The 27,857-nt window shown below is 39.5% G+C and overlaps 1 protein-coding gene across 1 annotated transcript; it reads left to right on the forward strand.

The window, feature by feature from the left end:
- Positions 1-5,657: 5,657 nt before the first annotated feature.
- Positions 5,658-27,820, forward strand: LOC139721966 (ER membrane protein complex subunit 1-like). Its single transcript, XM_071633287.1, has 23 exons — positions 5,658-5,767; positions 6,657-6,847; positions 7,779-7,890; positions 9,207-9,332; positions 10,474-10,606; positions 11,129-11,275; positions 12,352-12,513; positions 13,095-13,163; positions 14,084-14,176; positions 15,008-15,101; positions 16,308-16,433; positions 16,941-16,996; positions 17,363-17,563; positions 18,263-18,427; positions 19,239-19,409; positions 20,013-20,229; positions 20,692-20,802; positions 21,790-21,902; positions 22,503-22,582; positions 23,417-23,547; positions 24,284-24,441; positions 26,508-26,583; positions 27,254-27,820. Exons 1-23 carry the CDS (start codon positions 5,664-5,666, stop codon positions 27,412-27,414), a joined length of 2,997 nt encoding a protein of 998 aa, XP_071489388.1. The 5' UTR covers positions 5,658-5,663; the 3' UTR covers positions 27,415-27,820.
- The last annotated feature ends 37 nt before the right edge of the window (positions 27,821-27,857 follow it).

Below are 27,857 nucleotides of genomic sequence, written 5' to 3' on the forward strand. Positions count from 1 at the left end.
TCTGAGATCATATCATCGATAGCCAATTTCAACTATGTATATCATATATATATATATATATATATATATATATATATATACGATGTCGTATAGACTAAGTGTTTTAATTGTAAAATGAACAATTTCAGCTATTGAGCTGCATGTTCTTTTTTATTGTCAATAAACCTATAATAGGGCCTATTGAATTGAATTGAATTGAATTCTCTCTCCGCTAAATAAACACAGAGACTCCAACTCTCCCGCCGCTTTCGACGAGAGAGTTCCCTTCGAAAGCCCATTTTTGCAAAATCTCCCGTTCTCCCGCTTGAGATTTAATTTCTCCCGCCCTGGCTCTGTGCCTCCCGCTTGGAATGATTTCTTACTTATTGTCCTCGTATATGTTGAAAAATAAGCCTGAGATAGCAAGAGAGAGCATCTAGAACCCTAGAGCTTCCAATCGACCCCGGCCACCGAAGGAACTTCGCGCTTCGCGCACATCAAGTTTGAGTCTCCCGTTTGCTAGGGGTTTGAGGCGGGAGAATCTCCAGATCAGAAGGTGCTTTGGGTTGATGGAGTCTCTGTAAACACTCAGCGCACCCCCTATGGACGCGGCCCCTAGGGGTGTTGGACAGTAACATAATATAGAAGAAGAAGAAGAAGATAAAAACGAAGAAAATTTGTAACCGAATTAGAATCTAATCAGTTTTATGTTAGGCCTACTTGGCGTGTGGTATAAACTATTTTCGGCCATGATCTGGCAAAACTACGGCGATTTCGAGATATTCACATAACTTGCAGGGGCGGGTCCAGGAGGTGCCTTTACAAAATAATGGAGGCGCACGCGCGCCCCCCGCTTATTTCTTTAAAAAATAAAGGAGGGGGCGCGCCCAGTGCGCCCCCCCCCCCCCGCATGGATTCGCCGCTGACTTGGAATGTGTTCTATAACAAAAAGGGAACTTTTATGTTTTATCTAACTCAAATCACATGCTTTGACACATATAGAGAAATTTCAGTTTTTTTTTTTAATATGCGTATAATAGTTCTGCCAGATCAATGCTGTACGTATAACATTCGTTGTAAAGGGTTACAACTTGTATTGCAATCAATCTGTAACATTGGCACAAAAGTATGCCTATCTATGGATTGACCATTGACTATGTATTTGGTATAATTCGGATAACTGCGTTGGAATACTCCCTCCCACACGTGGAGATTATGCATCTTTCAGACTTGAAAATCAGAAATCGTCTGGTGCACCCTTATAGTTAGGTGATGTGTTCGATTCTTGTGCATGCATCAAAATTAAGACAAATATCATCAGGGAAACGTGCAGGGGGAGGGACGGTATAAGGAGGAATACTTCCTTCCACACCTGGGAGATTTTTACATTTTCAGACTAGGTCTTGAAATTCATAGATTTCGTGCACTCTTTTTGTGAAAAACTGATTTTGTTTCTAGTAAGCCCATAATATATAAATGATATATGTATACATATTATATATGTATATGAAGGGTTTGTTCGCAAAAACCGATAAGTCCATATTTGTCAAAATGGGGATATATATTTGCGAAGGTCAAGAAATATAAAGAGAATAATAAGAAAATTTTTGCTTCTTTTGACCATAACTCTAATGTACCTTTATGTGTATAGTGACCAATCATTCAAAAGGTATTATTTTGTACTTTATGACAGAGACCGTACTTCAAAATCTTCAAAAATGGACTTATCGGTTTTTGCAAACAAACTCTTCATTTATAAATATATATATATATATATATATATATATATATATATACATATATATATGTATATATATATATATATATATATATATATATATATATATATAGTATATATATTACTCATTAATTGTAGCTGTGTGAAAGGTGTGTTTTCAGTTGTTAAACCCCTGGGCCGTCACATCTTAGTAGTGTGTAGGTGAGAGAAAGGATGAGACGATAGACGTAGCTTGACTCCTCACAGTTTGATTTTATTCGCAAGCTTTCGGGCCCTGTCCTTTATCAAGAGATGTGATGTACAATTCACATTTGGGCTGGTTGCAAGCCGGAAATCAGTTGGCAACCGGTTGCGGGAAGCAAAAACCGATAAGTCCAGTTTTGAAGATTTTGAAGTATACTGTCTCTGTCATAAAGTACAAAATAATACCTTTTAAATGATATATTGGTCACTTTTTATAAAGATATTTTTTAAAGTTATGGTCAAAAGAAGCAGAAATTTTCTTATTATTCTCTTTATTTTTCTTGACCTTTGATCGCAAATATCTCCATTTGACAAATAGGACTTGTCGGTTTTTGCAAACAAACTCTTCAACTTAGTGATGATGGGTGGAGGTATAGGCGTGCTGAAGTTAGGTATATAATAGTATTATACATATAATGATGATAAAGGACATTTATATATTGCGCAGCTACTATAATAATACTCTACTGCGCATTACAAAATAACATACATAATTCAAACATATAAAATACGTTACTTCAAGACAGTAATTTATATGACTTTTAACCTGACCTTAAACTCATTAATTGTAGCTGCTTGTCTTAACAAAGGGAGATTATTCAATAGCTTTGGTGCAGCATACGAAAATGCCCTGTCACCAAGAGTAACTTTTGATTTCCCTGATGATATTTCAATAATGTTTGACCCGTGAACTTCGGAGGTGATGAGATGTTTGAATTGATGTTCTTAACTCTACAAGTTCCTGTATGTACACTGTTGCTGTACCATGAATAGTAACAGAGTTTTAGATATGATTCTCTGCTTTACAGGCAACCAATGTAATACACGCAGTAATGGACAACAATGAGAAAAACGAGGAGAATTGCAAACTAATCTATATAGCGCATGCATTTTGCACCCTTTGTAGTTTACCTATTATAATAAAGGCCCTATACGGGGGGAAATAATGTGCGGGGGAATGTGTGAAAAGGGGAATTAATGTTGCCTCCTCCCATACGAGAAAGATTATGCATTTTCAACTTTGAAATATCGAAGTGCACTCTGTTGGTGAAATTGGATTTAGCATATAGGCCTATATTCAAGCATGTGGGAGGGGAATACTTCCTCCAACACGTGGTTCATTTTCATGCTTGAAATTCAGAAGCACTCTGATTTTAGACTTAAAGGTGCATGGTCCCCGTGTTTTAGTCAAATGCGTACGCGGGCGCACGGCGCAAGATTCCTATAGAGACCTACGCTATCGACTTCTCTTTGGCGCTTACGCTTTGGCCCACTTTCCCGAGTCCGAAGAAGTCCGATTCACTGTAGTCAGTGGTCCGATCACAGTTCGGCTCATGATTCGGCTGAGGGGGATGACAGCTTTAGCAAACTTCTTTTGTGATGTCATAATAACAAGCACATATGCACGCACCCTGGCATTACTACAAACTGCGCGATGCGCAGAGAAGACAACGCAGGCAACGTTACTTAGCAACAACTACGCACTTTACTCTTGATGACAGCTCGACTTCGGTAATCTTCGTATCAATGCTAACGGTGATCGGCAGTATCATCAACAGCGCCATCTACACTACCGGGACTATGCCCCTTTAAAATTCTGAGATCTTGTGCACCCTTTTGAATCATATAACAGTCACAAAACTTCCACGTCACAAGCTCCACGAATTAATCTGTAATAATAATCATGGCAGAAGAATGATATAACCGGAAGGTATACACCCTGACTAATAGGCGGACTTGCCAATTAATCTTTAGCGGAAGTACCAATGACACACGCACTAAAGTGTATTTATGGAGCAAAAAGAATATCATTATACAATGTTGATGGCTGTGTAGAACCAACCGAACATGAATGTTCTAGGCCTAATTAGGAGACACGGTTTTGCCCTTCTTTCTTTTGTTTCATTTGCCGATGATACTGATATATTTCATTCTCATTCTCATTCTCTTTAAACGGTACTTTAAATTTTGAAATAATTGGTATAACACGTTGGTTTAAGTCCAATAAACTTTCTTTACACGTAATTTGTATACTACATATACGCCAATACATAAGTAAGATTGATGATAACATTAAAAAAGAAAACAATTTCTAAATTCATGGGAGTATATAACGTACACGATGGATGAAACTTTGACACACACTTTAAAAATGTCCTAATAAAAGGTGGATTAGGTACCACTTTGGTTTGCTTTGTTTGGGGATATCTTAGCCTTTTCAAAACCGATTTTCATCAAATTTACAACTTTCAATTTCTCTTATCCCCGACTTTAATATTTCATATATAGTTTCTTATTGTCTCGCAAAAAGTTTAAACCTGAATCTCAATCTCAACCAAAACAATCCCTTTAAGAAAGGGGGAAGGTATTTGGAGAGAGCTGCAGACTACAACCGGGCTGCAAGTAAATTTGATCAAAAGATCCGTCTGTAACCTGGCCGTCGGGGATAATGTTCCGCGGAGACTGGCTTCAAGGAACGGCTTCAAGGACTGCGCATGTCCGTGAAAGAGAAGAGTTCTATATGATTACAATTCATCATACGCATAAGATTATGACATTTTTTTTTTAACCCCGAGTGATATTGTGCAAGAGTGCATTGTCGGGGATTCTTCGTTGAATTGAGAAAAGGACGATTATACATGTACAACGTTCCTCGTCCTTATTGCCCCCACCCCCCCCCCCCCCCCGGCTAAATACTGGGGCCGTATTCTGAGAGCTTATTAAGTGTCTGATTAGCACTTAATTACCGAATTGGTATTCTGAGAGCATGATTAAGCAGGGGGTATATTAACTACCATAGCAACAAGCGTTTCGGCGGGAAGGACCTACGCGTTTGCGCGTATCGATGCGCGTGCACCTCTGAGAGGACTTAATCACAGAGTTAATTACGAATCGGTATTCTGAGGGTGTAATTAAGTATGAAAGTTAATGGAAAACTTAATGATACCAAAGAGTGTCATCAACTACTCCGATATCAAGCATTACATCGTGTTTTCTCTGCCACAACGATGCTTACCGTCTTCGGTAACCGAGGAGCGGTTGAATCTTGTTATCATGGTATCCGTAGAATTCAGAAAAAAAAAGAAATATAGCCGATCTTCGAGGAATTTTGTCATTTTATGTGAGCAAAGAGGTTGAGATCTTCGCGTGCGTAGGTGAGGGGTTGTAATCAAATACCGGAGTGTGCGCACGGAGCTCTTGGGTTGTAATTACAGGGGGCGTGGAGGAGCGCGCATTGAGGGCATATTTGCGCGTGTAATCATCATTTTGGCTTCTAAGAACGCGTCTGATTGGATGGAATAACAATTAGATGGGAGGGACCTAAGATAATTACAGGGGACTTAATCATACCTTAATTACGTCCTCAGAATACCGATTTTGCCCATGATTAAGGGCCTATTAACTTCACGACTTAATCACGAAGTTAATTACAGACTTAATTACGACCTCAGAATACCACCCCTGGTTTTTGTGGTAAGGTTAGAGTAAAGATTAGGGTTAGGACTAGGATTAGGGCCAGGTGAAGATTCCGAGGTAATTGCCCAGGGGTATTGCCCAAGACCCTGTACGTCGTCTGGCCAATTCGCAAACTATCACTAGGATTACTTTTTTTTTTTTACTAAATAGCACCGCATAATATTTTGCTGCCTGACTGAGCGTTCGGCGTAGATGGCGCCATACACTCCGCGGCGGCATTATCAAGATGGCGACTTGCAGGGGCTCCTCGCTCTTTCAATTCATCGTAGTAGTTGTCGCTTTCGGAGCTGTTTGTGCCCTTTATGAGGATCAGACAGGAAAGTTTGATTGGTGAGTGACTAGAAAAGTGTACTAATTTGTACATTGTAATGAACCGTGGGGATAGGGTTGCTGATTAGCAAATGCTCATGGCCTATCTAAACTTAGCTCGCCTCAATAGTAGCGATGCCAATGCCATGGCTAAAGGCCATGCGCATGTGTCTGCACCCACCAGCCACTGCTCTGCCTGTAACTGTGTGTGCATGCTGATGCTGTGTCTGTGTTCGCAGTCAGCATGCAGTTAACCGGCGCCGCGCCGGCCGCGCCGGCGGCCGGCGGTCGACGGTCGCGGTCCGTCCCCATTGTGCCATGGCCATGCCATGCCATATCCGATACTGTCCTAGATAGTAGTGAAGCAGTGCCAGAGTGTGTGGTAACCAGCAACCTGTGTTGCTGTGCGTAGCGTAGGGGGTGTGATGCCAGCAAAAAACTGCTGTGGTAAAAAGAGGAATCGGGTAAAATTGTGAAATTCTGAATTCTGCCAACTCATGCTCCCTGAATTGCTGAATGAAACTATGATTGAACTTGAAAATGTCAGCTTTTTTAAAAGTTTTATTTTCGTATCCACAAGATCTAGACTCTCTGCTCGGCTAATTCGAGGTTACAGTCCCTACACAGTATGTAACTTGTAAGACATTGTCTCTAAATCTGGCCAACATTGAACAGAGAAATCAATATAAAATTTGCTGATGGGCAACTCAATTCTTGTAGGCCTGCACTAGTCGTGGTTTTTGAGCGTATCCCATTGGGCAGCGAACAAAGACTGATTCAACTGGGCAAACATTTTCCCCCTTGTGCAGACAACTAAGTACCGACATCACGCGTCATGCTGTTCTCTCCATGCTCTCATGCAATGGTGAGCTGTCCCTTTCACATCTTTCATGTTATCTGTCACATACAGGAGGCACCAGTACGTTGGAAGTGTGAAGTTCTCGGCCTTCGAGCAGAGCAAGCACAAGCGTCAGATCTTTGTCGCCACGGAATCCAACGTCCTCGCCAGCATCAACCTCGCAGGTCAGCTGAACTGGCGGCATATTTTGCGCAGAGGTCAGGATGGGGTCATCAGCACCATGATTTACTCCCCTGCAGATGGTAAGGAGATTATGGATGCGTTTATCCTTCTTTTGACTCAAGCAGCTGTTGTTATTGTTGTATTTTTGTTGTTAATGCTGACCACACTGCCAAAGTAACATAATAATTTACAAATGAACAAACTAGAAAACTGATTTTAGTCATTAATGAGAGATAAGATATTCAGTATAAAGTAGCCACTTCATGGGATATCTGTGTTTGAGTAAACCATTCAGTAAACAGTACATATTATGAGCATCATATTTGCTCATACATTTGTACATTGTAGTTATCTTGATAGTGACAGTACACTCTGTATGCTTGACTTCATGTCTTTTTCATGCCTTTGGACATCATCTTACAGCTCAGCCAGCAAATTGGGATAATTTCTGAAATTAACCCGCCACAATGTTAAATGGTGTCTTTAGACATCCTTAAGATATGTTATGCATAAAGGCAATACCCGTTACAACGAAGTCCTCAGGACCAGTAGTTTTCTTTTGTTATATCAAAATTTTGTTACAGCTGAACAAATAAAGATATGATAACTTGGGGACTGACATTCACACTTTGTTGTAATGAAATTTTGTTGTTACTTCGTTAGTCATAACATGAGTACACTGTATATATTAAGCAATCTGGAAAAACAACAAAATAAACTACTTTTGTCTTTAGTGTTATTTCAGGTGTGAGCAGGTCTGAGATATAATGCACTTCAAAGCCACCAGATTGTCAAGTGCCCACAGGTGCATTTGTAGGAGGTATTATACACCAATAATTTTGTTTTCCCGAAATATGAATGGGACAGATGATTAGGTTAGGTTTTACAATTTCAAATCATAAAGTCTAGAAAGGTCATGAAGAGCCAGCACAAATAGAAAAGGCAAATGGCAACATTATGCCGCAGAAGACCATTCATTTATCCTGCATGTGGTGGTGTCTCTCCCCCCAGCTGGTATTGTGACGCTATCGGGTCGAGGTCGTCTCCTCAGAGTGTGGAATTCCACGACGGGATACCTGAAGTGGGAAACCCCTGTCTCACCAGGAAGCTCATCACTCCTCAGGTAAAACTTAGATTGGATCCAATCCATGGGGTAAGGGCAAATGACTAAAAAGAAAAGAGAAAATAATTAATCAGGATGACCCTCCAAATATGATTAGGAATTCAAGAGAGAGGTATTCCTGTGACCACTTGTTCAATGACATTTACCTGCAATTCACATGTTTTAGAAAGAAAATCCCTTTGTAGTTCTTTTTAGGTTGGATCACCAATGATAAATGTTTTGCATCTCCATAGATCATATTTGATGCATTAAACATAATACTTTCACCCATGGTTTATATCTGAGATGCACACATCACACTACAGCTGTGCTGAGCAGTGGTTTGACATGTTTTTTTTTATTGGCATTTAAATGATTCTCTCTAAAAAAAAAGTTAGACAAACCTACTCTGGAAGTCGCGCATTAAGGCCATTGTGATGTAATGAGGATTGACAGGGTTATCCAAGTGATTTTGAGTCTTTACAAGACATCTGTCCCAATTTAGCAAACTATGCAAAGCATCAATACATTTATATAATCAAATGCAACAATATGTCTATCCAGGTTGCATTGTAATGTGCTCCTTATTCAACCTGCTTGTTTTTTTCTTTTACTCAAGCTTTGAATATGCTTGGAATATATTACTTTTGCTTGGTCAGGCAAGCCTCATGATTGCTGCAGGCAAGCTTTAGGTTAGCTTTGGTAGACCAAGTGCAGTGGCGGATCCAGAGGGGGGCGCAACCGGCGCACGCCCCCCCCCTTTATTTGTCGTTAAAAACAAAAGAAATAAAAAGAAAAAAATGAAATGAAACCCGTAAGTGGCACCAGAAATATTAGTCACGCCCCCCCCCCCCCCCCTTTACAGAATTCCTGGATCCGCCCCTGTAATGTGTGATGGAATACCCTTGTAGTGGAGGAACAATTGTAGCTCAGTGGATCAAAAAATGGACTGTGTATGAAGTCCCTGGTTAGAGTCCATAGGCTGCAGCAGTTCTTCTTCTAGGCAATGTGCTGTATCCTCATTGGCTACTTTAAAGGCTGTTATTTTCACGAATCACTGACATTAAGCAACGTCTTGCAAAAGTGTTTGCGACCTCCACAACAGCGAAAATATCTGTACGCAGAAATAACAGCTTTTACAGCAGTCCTTTGGAGTGGACTTAGAGTCATTGGTCCCATGGTGGTATGCTTACAAGCACTCATTGCTTCTTTAGCTGCCATGTATCAAAAACAAATCATAGTGCAAGTAGCAGATATTAATACAAGGGATGAAGGGAAAGTACAGACAGTTAAAATGCATACACTACAACTGATTTCTTCTACTGTTCTTTTTACAGTGATGGAGCAACTGCTATGCTGGCGGTAGCAGACTCAAAGACCATCGTGATGGCAGTGAAAAATCATGTCTTCAGCTACTCCTTTAAGACTGGAAAGAGGGCTTGGATGTATGCTCACCAAGAGAGGTGAGATATCAGCTTTGCATTCTGATATATGAACATGTCACGTTAAAGGGATGGTACAGTATTGGTGGAGATGAGAATTGGGCTTTTAAGTTTTTGTGAGATACCAAGAAAACACTTATGAAATAGTACAGAGCATACCATTTTAAGAGGAATTCAAAGATTATTTGATGAAAATCGGGTTTGGACTGACTGAAACATCCAAAAACAAAGTAAATCAAAGCGATCGTAGTAAAATGTGGGTCCCACACTTTATTAGAATCGCTGTGTTTTGGATATCTCAGCCATTTCAAAACCAATTTTCATCAAATAAATGTTGAATTCCTCATGGAATTACATGCTCTTTCATATTTCATAAGAGGTTTCTCATTATCTCACAAAAAATGTTAGAAACCTGAAATTTGGTCTCAACCAAAACTATATGATCCCTTTAAAAATGTGATAGTGCTTGCTACCAACCTCAAATGTCACATGTAGTGTCAACCAACCCCTTGTGTCCCTCATGCTGTGATAGATGAGAGTTTGTTTGCACTGGTATAGCGCGCTGACATCAGAGTGAGTTCTCTATCATTTTTATCCTTATCACACAAGAAAAAGGTGGGATGGAGACTGATATAGTGTACATATACGACCAGGGGCACACAAATATATCAGTAAGAACTTCGATTATATGTTGACTTACGATGATTACTCTTTTGTTATTGTTTGTTTGTTTTTTTGCTTGTTTGGTAACTTCAATAACAGAATTGTACTATAGAGTCAGCTGCCAAATATTGTACATTCAAGCCATATTTATTTCCTCTTACCTCTTATGAAATTATGTCCAGTTTTGCTTTCTTTCTATGGAATATACCTGATTTTGTGGAAGTGTTTCCTGGGTTCACTAGCCCCTTGAATCATCTAATTTCCGATACTGTGCCATCATTGGAAAAAAAACCCAACAATTTTTGTTTCAAAGCAATTAAAGTATGTCATTGATTTTATAGTCAGCTTGTCTTGTGAATTTACAGAATTTCTTATATACACAACACATGTCACAAATTTATATTTGTGCATTGCACATCAAATGGATTATTTACAATGGAAGGCCTCAGAGAATATGAACCGACAAATTACTGTTGTGATCTTCTACCTTCTTCTCCAGTGACTCCATTGATTTCCAGTGGCTGTACTATGACAACCAGCCAGAATCTCCATTGTATGCCATCGGAGTGGTGGAGAATTCACACTTTGTCATCGCCGCGCTCGACGCTCAGAATGGTGACCCAATCTCACAGGTATTTAATGTGGCACATGTCGCTGCAAGAGTGAACAAAAGAGCTTGTTTTTCATCAACTTGTGGAGATTAAAAAGGTTGATGCATGTACATGTAATGGGGACAATGTCTATGCCACCTCCTCAGTCTGCATTGATTTTAAAAGACCAACTGACAAACTACTTTCTTTTTCCCTAGATAGAGTAAATTCTTTTGGTAATTGTAACTGATACAAAGTATTTGATTCAGCAAAGTATTTCCTTTTAAGACCAGACAAAATATATTCTCTTGAGTTGTACTTAATTGTTGTGAACCCATACAGCATGCCTGTAACACCTGATTTTATGAATATACTTTGTCAATTCGAAGAATCTCTTTGTACAAAGTGCTAACACTGGGTTAAATTCATTTTCTTTCAACATGCAACTGCCACTTAGAGAAGAATATTTTCAAAAAAGATTAAAGGGCTGACAAATAACTCCTACACTTTGTGAGTGAGGTCTGACGATATTCTTCGCTTGGTCAACGCCCCCTTTGTCTCCAGACTCCAGTCTCGGCCGTGTGGGTGGGCAAGTCGCCAAACTGCATCGTGGTCTCCGGTGGCTACTTTGTGTGTGTGGAATCCGCCTCGGGCACCCTGCAATATCTCTCCATCGGGCAACAAAACAGCTTCCTGGCAAATTCACCAGCGGTGAGTGGTTGATATTCTTGTCCTGTTTCGTGGACATTCTCTTGTTTGTATTCAAGTGCTTTCCATTGCATTTCAGTGGTTTTTGTCCTTATGTTATTGCCATGCCTGCACATTAAAGGCACGATTTACCATTTGCAGAAGACACAAAAACCCAGCATTAGTGCTTTGAAATAGTTCTAGAATGTGAGTTAGGGATAGAAACAACCACTGTAAAAATCTGAATCTGTATATTCGATGTTAAGTATTGTTAAATACACAAAATGTGAACAATAGTTATAATAAAATATTTCCAGACTGAACTGTCTACAGTTATGGTTTAATGAGAAAAATAGTGATATCTCCTTATATTTTTGGCTTCATTGCAAAAATTTTATATGGTAGGATATTTTGTGATACAACAGACCTACACATATGCATCAAATGTGATATCTTGAAAATTTTGTTTAAATCACTCTCCCAAAGGTAAACAGGACTATGTTGTCTCTTTCATTCTGAGTAAAGAAGTTTGCATTATGATTTCAAACAACCTTGGGTAAAGACAGAATATAACAAGGGAACTGACAGCAGAAATTTGGTTAAAATCATCACAGGTCACAGGCAGAGGTCATATTCTGACATCTTGCAAATGATAGGTGTACTGAGTTTGAAGTAATAGCATTAGACGTTGGTACACTACTGTTCTGAAATGTACTTAAGTTCAGCCTACTTCATAAGCTGCAAAAAAAGGGCACAAACTTTTACAAAGCCAGTCAGGTTTTGAATGTATGCCTGTCACCATCGTAGTTCCAATTATTTTTAGTGATTGTTTTGTAATGTAAATGTCGCAAAGACGGAACAGCAAAAATCTCCCCTCCATTTTGTTTTATGTATTTTTTTTTTTTTTTTTTGCCTGATTCACAAGCCTGCCTCCTCCTTGCACATGCATGCTTTCTTTTCTGTTGCTTTTATCAGTGCCTGATCTTATCCAGCCATCTAGGACACCGAAATTTAACTTCTTTTGTCTGTTTGTTTTGTTACATTCTGCTAATACCCCCTTCCCTCTCCCCCTTCCCCCCCCCCCTCCCCCCAATCTCCAGGGATTGGGCCTGGCCCAGCAGTCCAACTCCCCTTTCCTCATCAGAGGGCTGTACTCCTCCGTCTCTGGCCCGCCCGTATTCGCCCTCCAACTGGCTGCGAACCATCATGCACTGCTGGAGGTCGAAGGTCAGAGCTTGTCTCTCCTCAGGGACCTCCCAAAGGTGAGTTACAGTGGTTTTACAAAGTTTTGTGTCACGACTTGTAGTCACAGACCTCAGAGAGTTTGCCAAAGATGCCATTTGATGCTTTGCTGCCTCGATTTTAAGAAAGTTTGAACTTTGCAGACTGAGCGACATGCTGTGAAAGCAGATTTTTTTGCGTGAGTATTTTTTTGTGTGCGTGTGCTAAGCCTGGTATGACTGAATTAAGCTTTAGATTCTGCATATTAAGTCAGATATGTAAAATAGTATTGCATATATAGCAAGAAAAACGATTGTGTGCTCGTATTTTTGCACTACAGGTAGTTTCATGTTGCCCAAAGTGTGCAAAATTTTCCACTCTGAAAAATTCCACTGTTAGAGTAGTTATTTTCAAATGGATTAAAAAAGCAGTGACCTGGCTTCAAGGTGACCAGATTAACAGCAACGCACACTCCCCCTGGAGAAAAAAAAAAAAAAAAAAATGATGTGGATGTATGTTGTATGTCTAATCTTGACTTTTCAGCGTTGAAAAGGCCTGGGATGTCCCAATTTTAAAAGCAAAAACTATATATTTATGTCTATTCCTTCTATATTTACTCCAGACAACTGCTGTCAGTGGCACCACTTTGGGGGAGAGATTTGTAATATCAACAGCTGCGAGCAAGGGAAAGGTGAGATTAATGATGTTTTGTGTCTTATTTAATTTTGATGCACCAAACAAAAAATGCAGCATTTGCATTCATCAATTTATTCCTTTCATTAGCAAAAAAACAAAGTGATTTTAGAAGCAAGATTGGCAATGTGAATATTAGCTTGCCCTTGGCTAGTTGTTGTTATTTTGACTTTTAAGGTGAATGTCATTCAATTGTGAATATTTACACCATGCTGGAAAGGGGCTTAGCCTTTGTCCAAGGCCTTCTTTGCTGTCGTGATTGCAAGAGAAGCAAGCAGAGGGTCTCATACTGGATTAGTCAAGCCACTATTTGAGAGGCAAGTTCTAGGGAGTTGAAATTGTCAGAGACTGACAAGTTGTCAGGGCTGACAACTTTCATAAAACAGTCCCCTGACCTTTAGGCATCAGGTGAGGAGATTTCGGAAGCCATGACTTGAAAAAAGCAAGTGTGTGGCAAATGATAAGAGTGTCCCTTTTGATATACCACTGGTAAAGGCATAGGGTGCATTCAAGTGCTCCCCTAAAGCTAACTGAACCGTACTGAACCCATGCCAGAGGAGCACTTGAATGCTCCTAATGTAAACGCATACCTAACCAAGCTGAACTGAGCCAAAAGTGGACCACTTTGCGATGTGCTCCAAAAGGGTACCAAAAGCGTACCAAAAGTTTGCATGTGAAGAATGCACGTATCATGCACATACGTCACAATGCAAAAAGTTCATTCTCTTTGTTCCAGACATCTGTAAGTACTGTAGGTTAAACCGGCCAGGTAAATGACCCTCTTGCTACAAAATACGTGAACCCTTCTAAAAAATAACTCATGGGGTACTCTTTCTCATCAGAGTGCTTGAACGCTCCAAATCTGGCACTGAACGCACCTGTGTGAATCGATCATTTTGCCCCGTTTTTCTTTGACAGGTTATAGAACTACGGTCAGAATATTTGGATGGAAGTGACATTCTTTATAGCAATGACGTTACCTTGCCTGGAAGCCACGGATCAGCAATTCAGGTATTCAAACTTGTAGACAATTTTCAGTCCGCCAGCATGCACCTTGAAATCCTCAAACATGAGTAAATTTTACATACACTTGGATTTTTAGGTGTAAGAGTCTTGAAAACAGCTTACTGTAAAAGTGGAAATTTTCGCGATGTTGAAATTTTCGCACATTTCACGCAATCAGAAACCAGCGCGAAAATAAGAGCATGAGAATATTTTGGCTTGCCATAATATGTTCCAGTGGTTGCTGTCTTGATACCGCAAGATTAAAAACATGTGAAACTCTTCTTATCCGGCCGAGCGCGAAAATTAGTTGCGCGAAAATATCTACTTTTACAGTATATTTGTTATTATCAAATTAGATTATAATAAAATCAAATTAATTTCAAGCCATTATCATCTTCATTAAAAAAAAGAAGAAATTGAATTTAAAAAAACAAAACAAAACAATAACATAACAAGTTGCGGTGGTGCCTAAAAAATAGTGTCTGTATGGAATAGTCCCCATAGTTTCGTGAAGACTGTATGATTGTAGCTGTAGCAATAAGATGTCTTTGGGAAATGTATGTTTATAGCAAAATCAGCTTGCCCTCAATGGGGTAACTTGAATGAGAGGTTCTCATTGCAGTTATAGTACAGTCAAACCTGTCTTTGCGACCACCTGTCTATAGCGGCCACCTGCCATATATGACCACTAAAAACAATTACCTCTTAGGGAAAAAGCATGTTAAATAACCTATAGCAGCCACTTGTCTATAATTGCCACTTTTTTCGTCTCAGGTGGTGGCTAAAGACAAGTTTCACTATCTCTTTAACCCCTTGTGTGACTCACATTGATCACAGCTTGACGTGGACCTCCATGAGATGAGAGACAAGACCATCAATGGGCGTGTCTTGATCAGGACTCAAGATGATGCCATCTCCTTCATCGTGGGCTGTAAGTCACATCTACCAAAAAATGAAAAAGCATATCGTCGCTGGGGCGACAAGACCTCGTATCTACAAAATGTCAAATGTTCAGGAGAGCCAAAATACATGGCGGCCAAAGCACTATAATGGGATAGCCTTTCCTTTGACATGCTGTGGTGGCTTCATTTTTGGAGTAAGACAGTTGGGATTTGGACAGGACATCACTTAACCCATTATTTGACTATTAATCCAAAAAAGTCATTTTCACCAAAATTGCAGATACAAGGTCTTGTCACCCTAGCGACGATATGTAAAATACAACAATACAAGCTCTCTTTAACTGATGTGTAGTAGAGACTGTAAAAAGGTCAGTGTGTTGTTTTGAGAGACAATAACTACATTTGCTGAGAGACCTATCCCAGTCAAGACATAATAACCATATTGTGGACTGTAGCATTGCACCTTTTAATTGGGTAGGGTAGTTTTGAGGCATGACATCCAATTCCCCTTAACCTTTTCTCTCATTTTCTCCCCTCTTTCTTTATATATTCCCCTTCTCTTATATTCCCCTCCCCACCCCCCTCAAGTTTAGTGTAATTCTGCAGTCATCATGGCAACAAAAAAAAAAAATCCTCTGGCATATTTAATTTCTTGGAATAAGTATATTATTTCCCTCTGAACAATGTGCATTGAAAATGCACTGATTCAACATTGAAAATGCACTGTTTCAACATCTACATTGTAGGAAGTTTCTCTCTTTATCCACCCTCCTCACAAAATTCTACCTTATATTCTGATTTGTTGAGATTTGATAATTTTAATCCTGTACGCCCACTGTAAATGTAAAATGGTGTTGACAAACACACTGTTATGTTTGGTTGTTGTTTTTTTGTGCATTACACAACTTTTTTGTGTTCCTGCTTTCATCATTTTTCATCATTAATCCATCCTGCTAAGTTTTTAAATCATTACTATGGAGCCTACATTCTACAAGCTTCTACTTTTTAGTAGGTTCCTCATATTACACATTATTGATATTTGCTTACATATTTGTTTATTTCCATCTCAAATTGGCTATTTTGTATTTTACTCCTCTCTGGAAATCAAGTGGAATGTAAAATTGTATGAAGTGTTGAATATGGAACAATTGAAAAACAAAGGTATGATGAAAAATAAAAATGCATCTTTTCGTCCACCTGGAAGATGAAATTGATAATTTTCTTCCTCTCATCAGCCGAAGAAGAAGTGATGTGGCTGAGGGATGAGTCGCTAGCGGACACCGTGTCGGTGGAGCTGGTGGATCTCCCCGTCTCTGACACCGAGGCGAGATTCGAGGACGAATTTGGAGGCAAGAATGGAGGTAAAAACGACCAACGTGTGGAATCAAGGAAAGCAGTATCATATCAGTGGAGTTAAAGAGCAATGCAGAGTTCATATTTACAGAAGTTATGGATGTTTACAAGTACAAGAGATATAATATTAAAAGTGTTGAGGTCATAATGTAATTTGTCATATTGTAATGGAAGTAGACAATAGATATTTTCTTGATTATATCTTTGTGATAGTTGCTTTTTTCCTAGAGAGAATCATGTCAAACACTACATCCTTACTCAAATAATCACAAAAATATGGTTCCCCTCTTCTCACATGTTGTAATGTGAATTCTTCTTAACAAAGGGAGCAAATTGATATCCGACTTGCTTTCCATGCAGTAACGTAGGGGAATTGCGTGATATTTGTAGTGTCGGTTCTGGCCTGTGTTCTACGGAGAACATGAAGGTGTCAAGAAATCAGGCAACCATTTGTCAGTAGAGATTACTTGTTCCGTGACATTTCAAATGTATTTTTCTCTGTCTCATTATTTCAGAAAACATCTTGAATATGTTCACCAAGAGACTCAGCACACAACTTGCTCAGTTCCAGGTACAGTAGTTTCGTTTCCTTTGATTATCACTCAATTCTTGGAAGCCTTCACTGCACGTATGTATGTGCAGTATGTGTGTGTGTGTGTTGAGTCATTCTCACATATTCTCATTTTCAATCTCATCGCACTAGAGAAGCTCATACATAGGAACTGATAATTGACTTGGCCTTTGAGGATTAAGAAAAAACATTATTTTCTAGTTTTTGTGTGTGTTCATTTTGTTCTTATTTCAGTACCATGTAAACTCTCCACATTCCCAAAGTATGTATTGATTGAAAACACACACTTTAACAGAGAGACAGACAGAAAGACACAGTGTATTCCTGTGTACGTCTACATTATCCATGTTTCGTTCTGTGCGACAGTCGTACATGGCCCATTTGAAGAAGAAGATCGAGAGCCGCCACGAGTCACACTCCGCCGACCACCGCAGAGCGGGCATCACCCACGCCGGACAGCGGCTTCTACTCAGGGACGAAGAGGACAGCGACGACGATGACGACTACCTCACCAGGGATGACTTCAACCTCCACAAGATCATCGTCGTGGCAACCAAAGCTGGGAAGGTGAGAGGAGGGTGATAGAAAGGATGGAGGTGAAACTTACTCCAATGATCAAGTTGACCTTGATAAATAGAGTGAACCCAAATAAACAGATAATAAACCCAAATAAAATGATAGAAGTTACATTAACATCAGACAAGAAATTCAAAAGTTATGGAATTGAAGTGTTTCACATTATTTCATAAAACAGTGATGCATGTCACCACCTCTTATTCAAATTAGATTAGATTATGTAATAATGACCTAACTGTATATTGCATACACCATATATCACAGTGTTTCTGCTTAATTTGCAAATTTTAATTGTTGGAATACTGCATACACCATATATATCATGTTTCTACTTAATTTCAAATTTTTATTGTTGGGTGCTATTTGCAAATTTAACAACTCACAAAAATATCAACTCTGATCCCGCCATGAATGCAGTGTGCACACATATATTTTTCCGTCCACTGCTGTATGTGCTCCACGATTGCGAATTGAACCACTTATGAAATTGTCTGGAAATCTTGATGCAAGAAAATTATAGATTTGCTAGATATGTGACGTATACAGTAATGCTTAAAGTGGTTTGTACATGTATAAAGGATTATACACAAGGTCATGTTTTTTTGTGAGCGATTTAGCAACTGCATTGATAAATACCTAAACCCACACCTCTCTTTTATCTTCAATGGCTTTCTCTCTCTCCTCCGCCAGATATTTGGTCTAGATTCCCAGGATGGCACCATCGTGTGGGACCACTACCTCCCGGACCTGGAGCCGTTCCACTCCTCCGGTCGTCCCTCCCTGCCCCTCTTTGTCCAGAGGACGACTGCCCACTTCCCGAACCCACCACAGTGTAATCTGATTGGTCAGAGCAAGGTAAGGGCAACCAATGGGATGTGAGATTCTTTGGCACAGCTCACATTTACCATTTGTCCGTATTTCTTTGTAAATGGAAAAACAGTATCAAGCTCAACAAAAGCAAACTATGTGGAGAGTTTAGACTGAATTGTTAGAGAGAGTAAGTAGGATTCATTGCGTCAGAAAGTAGAATTGGAAAGACTAGAAATAATAATTGTGCATTGAAATGTTTTGAATCAATATTGATAACAACTGTTAAGTGGCTAGTCTTATACTTACCCTCAGGAGGTAATTTCATTGATTTGTTTCTGACAAGTGAGGCTTTCAAGTTATCCCGTACTTAGCTGTGACAAACCATGCGTCATCCTTGCTACTTTTATTGCTGCCATCTTATCTGTCTATAAGCCATAAAGATATATATGGTAATAATTGTTTGTTTTGGTTTGCAAAATTTTTCACAAGTCCTCCTAATTGCTAAATTTACAACTGATTCTCAAAATGGCAACACTTTTTAGACTGCTTGTTTCTGAAATTGGCAAAATTATTTTGTATTGTAAATTTCTCTCTGATTTTGTGTCAATTTGATGAATTCGAACCAGTGCCCTGCTATCGTTCTCCAATGTAAAATATGCTCTGATATTTAGAGGTGCCAATTTGATGACAAAACAGTCATAATCTCTGCATTAAAAAAAAAAAAATCCTCGGGGCCTGATGATGAAGCCCCCAGAACCCCTCCATTCAAGTGCAAACACCTAGACCATGCTTTACCCCCCTATTGCATGTCATTACTCTCTGTATTTTCCTTCTCTCACAATACCGATGCATACAGACCAGTGGAAATGTTATCTCCTTCACCTTTAACCCCATCACGGGCAAACCGACCCAGGAGGGCGGTTGGCAGGACAACACCCTCCCCTTCCGGGCCAAGCAGGTCGTCATGCTCAACCTCATGACTGAGAACTTCCTCAAGATCACCATCTTTCTAGACATGGAAAATAATGTAAGAGAACAGTAAAGTGAGGAAAATTTTTTCTGGTGGGTGGCTCAAGATGACAAATTACTATTATGTACCCAAACTGACACTCCACATACAGCTCCTGTTAACTGGAGTTTAAAGGTGTATTTTTGGACACATGCCTCCACACAAATATTAACTCTGTGGGCGTTTTCTTTGAAATACGTTCTGATGGTGCTTGGTAGGAATTATCGTCAGCGCTAGGGAATGCACAGCTGTACAGAAGGTACACGTCGTTCCCTTGGAGGCCTCGGGGGCAGGGCCATTGAGGACCCAAATTCTGTAGATTCCAATTACGGTGGTTCTACGCAGTTGTACAGGTAAAGTGTAGATATCCTCGTATGTAAAAAAAAAAATATATATATGATAATGTGTGTGCACCTATTCTTTGCATATTATACGGTAGTCTGTAGAAGAATTGATTTTGGCATAGCAGCAGACACCTCGTAAAAGCTCATCTTGTACTATTAAAATCTATCCTGTATTGTAGTAAAGGATGACTGACCACACAATAGCATATTGCAATGTGTGTTTTAAGATTTGTAACATTCAACAATCTTTTGCTCCGATCCCTCAAATTCGAAAAAGGTCCACGTGGTACCGTCCTCCGCTGAAGAAATCGTGAGGGAGCACTCTGCGAGTATCTACCTCTTTACAGCAGATGTGGAGTCCGGCCGGCTGACCGGCTATCGGCTGGCCCACAATGTGGCCACCTCGTCTGGCCTGCAAGCTCGGCCAGTCTGGGACGTCCAGCTGCCTACGTCCCTCCAGAAAATCACCCACGTGGTCGGAAAGAGAAATATTGGTAAGTGTTTTTCACATCAAATCATACATCATGCTGATTAACATCAGGCATTCTTCTTGTGTTCTAATCAAGGATCAATGAATGCATTTTTTGTCTTTCTTTCCTTAATATTTGAAGTATATTGATGCATTGTTTACTCTTTCTCTTTTGATGTGGAGTAATGATTCAATCAATATTTCTCTTTAATTCTATCTTGCTCGTTCTTCATGTGTTCTTTTATAAAGAAGAGTCTAATAGATGTCCATGCTGCCCATTCTTTCTTTCTCTGTATTTTGGGTAAAGATAGACAATGGCTGTCATTCACATGCCTTATTTCTTTTCTACAGGGCAATACGATAAGAAAGGTAAAAGAAGAGTTTGGTGGGCATAGTTAGTATGAATATTATGGAATAGGAACTAGTTGTTGAATAGAAAAATATGCTACAAAGTCACTTTGAATTTGTTTTAACCTTTCATACATAGAACATGTACACTCCCAGGGACGCGTGCTTGGAGACCGTTCTGTCTTGTACAAATACCTGAATCCAAATCTTGTCGCCGTGGTTACGGAAGGAGAGGAAATTGGCAGCAAACGTAAGTGAATTGAGATCATATCTCTTCAAAAAAATCCAACATCAGTGACCTTTCATTTGAATACAAGTAAAGGCGAAATGAGATGAAAGCTCTGTAGTTCAAAGCGTAGTTAGTCAAGGTCCTCACCTAAGTACCTCATTTTATTCATCATATTTGCCATTTCAAGAACTCTCAGCAAAACACCAGAAATATTGAGATGCATTAAATTTTGACCTTTTTAGGAGCATCTCCAGAAATAAAACACTTATAACAACAGGCCCCTTTTTCCCTCTTTGTTGTGAATGTAGCTATTTCATGTCTATTCGGTTTCTGCACAGGTACAAAAACCACATATTGTTGCTGGGGCGACAAGACCTCATATCTACAAAATGTCAAATGTTCAGGAGAGCCAAAAAACATGGCGGCCAAAGCACTATAGTGAAAGGGATAGCCTTTCCTTTGACATGCCTCGGTGGCTTCATTTTTGGAGTAAGACAGCTAGGATTTGGCCAGGACATCACTTAACCCATTATTTGACCATTAATCCAAAAAAGTCCTTTTCACCAAAATTTGCAGATACAAAGTCTTGTCACCCCAGCGACGATATATTAAGTTCATACTGAAGGTATGGAAGCAATATTGAAAAACAGAAACCTTGACTCAAAGTATTATTCTATTGGCAAATCAATTGTTACTATTTAGATGAACAGACTACAGACATCAAATGTGTCAACTTGCAAATCAGAGTGCATTTCTGAGATAATTGATACTGCATTATGTTACATGTGATGTTGGGAAAAATCTACAAATGCCAGAAGAATTATCCCACTAATCTGTACAATACATTGGAGAAGCTGTATGTGCTTCTGCCAATAGCCAGAATTTCCCAGTAGTTGATTTAAGTTGCCTTACAGTTGCCTTATAATTGCCAATTTGCCAAAGGTTCCTATACACCTTGGTGATCCTATACTACATCCCCTTTGTGAAATGTCTTCCTCCCCTCCGCAGCCCACATAAGCGTGTACCTGATAGACGTGGTGACAGGAGCGATTGTCTTCAGTGCTGACCACAAGCGTGTGCAGGGACCCGTTCACATTGTACACACAGAGAACTGGGTGGTGGTAAGTTTTATCATACGCTACTCCTCAGTTAACGACTGTAAAGTTCCATGTCGTCGCTAGGGCGACAAGACCTCGTATCTACAAAATGTCAAATGTTCAGGAGAGCAAAAAAACTTGGCAGCCAAAGCACTGTATCCAATGGGATAGACATTCCTTTGACATGCCCTGGTGGCTTCATTTTTGGGGTAAGACATCTAGGATTTGGACAGGACATCATTTAACTGATTATCTGACCATTAATCCAAAAAAATCATTTTCACCAAAATTGCAGATACAAGGTCTTGTCACCCCAGCGATGATGTATATTACACATTTTGTTTTGTTTTGTTTTTTTTTTTGGGGGGGGGGGGGGGAGGGGGAGGAGGAAATATCAAAAGTTGGGGATGCATCTTATAACTGAACTTTCTGGGACACCACAACAAGGCGATCATCTTTTTGTCACTTGGCAGAAAATGCCTTGTTGTTAACCCTTTGCTGACTGGGAGAAGTAACAATGAATGAGTCTCGAAGGGGTCAGAGTATGTTTTTGAATTTCAGTGCACCTATCTTGTTTATGGATAATCGTAATATTGGCACATAATTGTGGTTTGTCTCCTGCAGTACCAGTTTTGGAACAGTCGGTTCAGGAGAAATGAGATCACCGTGTTGGAGCTCTTCGAAGGCAAAAAGCAGAAAAATAGGTGAGTTGGCATGCCTCTAGTCTTACTTCAATGCTTTCCTCTACATCATCCCAATTTATTATGCTGTTTTCTCAAGCGATATTTTTAACATGGTGTCGGAAAGAGAATCTTAGAGTGACATATCATATTATGTTGATGTTAACCCATAAGATTATGAACTATGTCATATACTTCAAATGATTGTAAAGTTATGAAAGCTCAGCAATGATTTGGAGGGAGAAGGAGCTATGGTTGTTAGTGTCAACTCAACACATCTTTACACTACATTCTACATGTACACACTGCTTGGAGGCTTTATGAGGCAGTGATATTATTGCCTGATCTAATTGTCTTATATCGCTGCAAATAATGTGACTATTTCAGGAAAACATGTACAAAATTCGCAGCATTTCCTTACAAAACATCTTATTTTCACTAAGCTTGTACTATTCTGTCAGAGTGATTACACTCTGTTTGTTAAAGGAGACCTCCAGATGATTTTCAGACTTTACCATTTGAACATCTGTAAATTGGTTAAACTGGGTACAGAGTTTCAGCATTAATACTGATTGGGATGAGGAATAAGAATTTTTTCAAATTTCATACCAAATCAGAATGAATAAGGAAGGTGACATAACTTCACATAAGAATGCATTGTTGAGTACTCAAGGAAGTGAAACAAAAGAAGAAAGCATAAGACATTTTTGGGTTTTTCAGAGGCAGTGGTTCTGTTCAAGGACCGCAATAAATTCCACAAGTCTATACATGGCACTATTGATTTATGTACTACATGATGTGAAATTATAAAATTGCCGAGAATGCCGCTTTCACGTTCTGTTCTTTTGTCTTTCGCAGCACGCTGTTTTCCTCACTGGATCCACCAAACATTCCGCTGGTTGAGAGACAGTCGTACGTCCTTCCTGTGTCCCTTCAGGCTATGTCTGCCACCTACACTGAGAAGGGAATCACTGCCAGGCATCTACTCCGTGAGTTCTAGTTTCTTTTGAAGTCTGGGAGTTCATCACACTGAGTTCTTCCGTAAAAGTAGACATTTTTTTGTTTGTTTTGATTTATTTTACTTGACATAAAACTAGCTTTGAAATGAAAGCACTTCAATTTTTTGCTTTCTGTTTTACTTTATTGTCACTTGTATTTTTCTTCATATGCACTTGTCCTGTAACATGAGTAAATTTGCTGTCATAACGCAGACCAGTCACCTTTTAGCGTAATAAGTGCTACCAAAGCCCTTAACTGCTGTCATAGCTGTGAACTGATAAAAGTGTTCACTCAGTTGTCTCGACTATCCATGCAATTCATCTTGCATACCCAAATGCAAAAAACAGATGTGCATAAAAATTCCAGCTTTACAATGAAGATGATGATGATAATTGTTATCATTATTATCATTGTTATAAGTATTGATATTATCATCATTGTTCTTGCTGTTTTCATTTACACACTCTCCCCTCTTTGCAGCCTGCTGGTTTTTGATCCTTTGGATAGAAATCTTTGAACTTTATATCATTTTAGATGCACTATGTATAGCACAAGTGTAGAAAGCAACTTGAAGGTAGTTCCCCCTTGACAATACAAAGGCAGATCAAGTTAGAAATCACTGTAGGTATTGTACCATCATCATATTTAGCTCACGTAGAACGTTCCACGAAATTAAGCTGAAGAAGCTCAATAAGCTACACTTTTTGTGCCACCTCCCCTCTACAGTGGCCCTGTCTACTGGAGGTCTTCTCTCGCTCCCCAAGCGCTTCCTGGATCCCAGGAGGCCCCTGGAGCTGAAGGCGGAGCATAGGGAGGAAGGGCTGATACCGTACCTTCCGGAGCTTCCGGTCGCTCACCAGTCCATGGTGAACTACAATCAGTCGGTGAGTCCACGTACCATTGGGGGTCATGGTGGTGGGGGGAATCGGGAGGGCGTGGCAGTCCACCACCTCTCTGTTTTGTTTTGTTTTTTTTTTCATTCCTTTGAAGCAATGCATGTCATGTCTTCATTGTTCATTGCAAGCCAATGGATAATTGGAAAATGGACAATGGCATTTAAGCCTTTAGCAACTGAAGATTACGTACATGTACATAATGGCCTGTTGTTCCCTCGAAGGTACACCAATATTACTCTCATTTCGAAAACTTTCTAAATTGTACAATATAGATCACTGCATTTTTTTTTTTTTTGTCTATTATGAGTTATGTTTATTTGAAAGCCTATTAAGACTTTACCAAGAGACTTGTGTGTCACAGAAATAAATTTGACATACTTTTGTTGACCTTTGACCTCTTTCAAATTATGTAATTGTATATTCTATATGAAAGCAATAAAGATAGTAAAGCATAAAAGTGGACGGGCAGTCTCGGGCATTTTAGGGAGTAATCTGACAGGCGGTTTTGGGCGGTTCGGTTACAAATGAGTTAATAGTGTTTGCATGATGGGCACATATTTAGCTCACGTAAGCCAAATAGGCCAAGTGAGTTTAATATTGTGATTGTTTGCTATCCGGCATCCATCGTGCAGTGCGAAAACTTGTTCACATTTGTGACCCTGCACCTCAAAACAAACAAAAAGTCGCCAGACATGAATTTTTAGTTAAGACCATATTCTGAAAGAGCAGACTTTAAGCTTTAAAATAATGTATAACTCAAATCAAATGGACTCTCCTAACCTATCTAAATATTGGAAAGAAAACACAAACTCAGGAAAAGTGTGAACTGAGAAAAGAGGCTCTGAAGTACAGTGTCTATTCAAGCGCTTAATCTTTACCAAATCGTGCTGGCTGTGCGGTGAATGGGACAAAAAACAGGAAGTAAACCACCAAAGTAACAACAATGAAGGGATTATCAGATTAAACTGAAATTAAGCATGCCTCATCAACACATTCTGTCCATAATTACTGCCAACTTTCAAAGCAGTAGCACTATTCTTTCAAAAGTTATTAGAGTTGAAAGTGAAGAGTGTGGACAAGGTTTTTCAGAAATGAAAAAGGGATTCTAAAGACACACCTAATCACACTATTCTACCAAAAATGTTCGAGATAAACTGCTAAAAAAACACACTTTCCTGCCCGTTTTATGATACCAAATTTTAACATAATGTAAAAGAAGATCCACTCTTTCAAAAAATATGAAAACGTCAAGTTTGGCTAGGTTGACCCATTTCACTTATTTTCAGTCCTCACGCAAAATCAGTGTGTGCTCGTTTTGAGGTGCATGGTCACATTTTCAACTCCATCTTGGAAATTGTTGGCTGGAGATTTTACCAAACTGGGTGGAGTCATCAGTGGGGAAGGGGGAGGGGGAGGTAAGGGATCATAGTTTGTACAAAAACCGATAATGGTGGTGCCCCCAGAGGTGCCTCTACGCAGGGCCAAAATATCAGTACCCAAAATTAGGAGGGTGTTGCCCAAGGGATCTGCAGCAATCGCTGAAATCTGAGATTTTTGAAACAGTTTACCTAAAGTGGAGTGCCTTGGAGGACCCACAGGTCTCTTGTTAGTTTTTAAAGATAAAGTGGATGTCATCAATGCTTCCTCTATGATGAACAGGTTTGGAATTTTCTAAACCGTATGGCATCAAAAAGTATCAAAAAGGGTTTCCGTAATGAACAAGTAATGAGCATTTTCTGTGCTTTCATGATAAATATGTCTTTGATTTTGAAATTGAAGGATAGCTTTAACATTGTTTCTTTAGTTAACAATTTTAGGAGTTAAAACTAGAATTATTTTGCATGTGTTTTTTCCTCCTTTCTTTTTGTATTTCTGTCTGTATGTTCATTACTTATGTGAGGTAGTGGTCTTCCATAGAGCCCTGTTTGACCTGCAAAGTACATAAATAAACATGATAGTTCTACAACCACTCACGAGTTACACTTCACAATCCATGTTTTGATGTTGTCATTCATTTGTTGTTCTGTGCTTTGCTTCTGGATTGACCCTTACAGATATTTGGTGTGACTGGTATACAAACGGCCCCAGCGGGCCTTGAATCAACATGTCTTGTTCTCACATATGGATTAGGTGAGTCTGCTAATATAAGGGAATTTTCGTTGAAAATGATCAAACTTTCAGCAGAGTTTGTAGTGTGAAAGACCAATGTGCAAACCGTATGAGTCCCATTTTGTCCCTATGCACTTGTTTTACTTTGCTCCTTATTGAGGTAAGCATTCATTATATATCATCGTGTGTGAAGTATTCCAAGAATGTTTGCTGGAATGTTTGATAGTATGCATGTCAACAGTGCGATTGATGTATGCAGTAGATATGAGATACGATGAGATATACAGCAGTATTTGTGAAGTATTTGACTTAAAGGGGCATTTACCCCAAATATGTATCAGCATTCTGTTGTAAATTGTGCCATGATGTCTGAGCATTATGTTTGGCTCTTTCTGTCTGAAGTAAGTATGATTTTATGACATGAATAAAAAAGTTATTTGAATGAATAGATTAATCAACGAATAATATGAATATTATTAATTGATATGTGTGTGGGTGTATATATGCATGCATATGTTAGTGCTGAGGTGTTCCAAAATTTTAATGGAAAAGAGTGGATAAAGCCATTCATGAAAATAGCAAAAACCTTCATTACTTTTTTCTATACTGTTGAGCTACTACTATACATCATCAATGATTACATCATATCATCTCCTCTGCTTTTATTTGTCACCGGAAAATTGTGCTGCAGATTTTTACTTCACACGCGTGATGCCATCAAACCTGTTTGACGTCCTGAAGGAGGATTTCGACTACATGTTCATCGTCATGGTTCTCTTGGCCCTGGTCGTGGCCGCCGTCTCGACCAGGAGGTTAGCCTCGCTGAAAGCCTTGCGACAGGCCTGGAGATAGCCCCACATCCCTTCTGTAGGTTAAACGCTGTAAGGTAGATAAGTCCAGAGTCCCGGTCACAACTCTCTGTGCAGATTGTGTATTTGTTTGTTTGTTTGTTCTTTTGTCCTTGCGTGTGTGTGTCTGCAGCTGTGTCTTGGTCGTGGATCCACTCCTGCAATAGTTGTGTCCTTGTGGGCGACTTCTTGTTGCCACATGAAAATTCCTCCCTTCTCTTACCAACAAGAACCAACAAGAATGAATGTACATACAACTGCAGTGCAGGTGCCACGTGCAACCGTAGCTTGACTCAACATGATACAGCATGGTTCACGGCCAAAAGGCGTCTCTCCACTCCAGTGAAACCACTGCAAGGAGCAAGATGTGTATCTCTTTACTATGGCTATACCTGTTACCCTCATTCATTTAAAAAGCAAAGCCAAATTTAGGAATGACCAGATGCG

This window comes from Diadema antillarum, unplaced genomic scaffold, assembly GCF_040938485.1.
Source record: "Diadema antillarum isolate AM-2024a unplaced genomic scaffold, OU_Dant_1.0 scf00000153, whole genome shotgun sequence".
NCBI classification, from domain to species: domain Eukaryota; kingdom Metazoa; phylum Echinodermata; class Echinoidea; order Diadematoida; family Diadematidae; genus Diadema; species Diadema antillarum.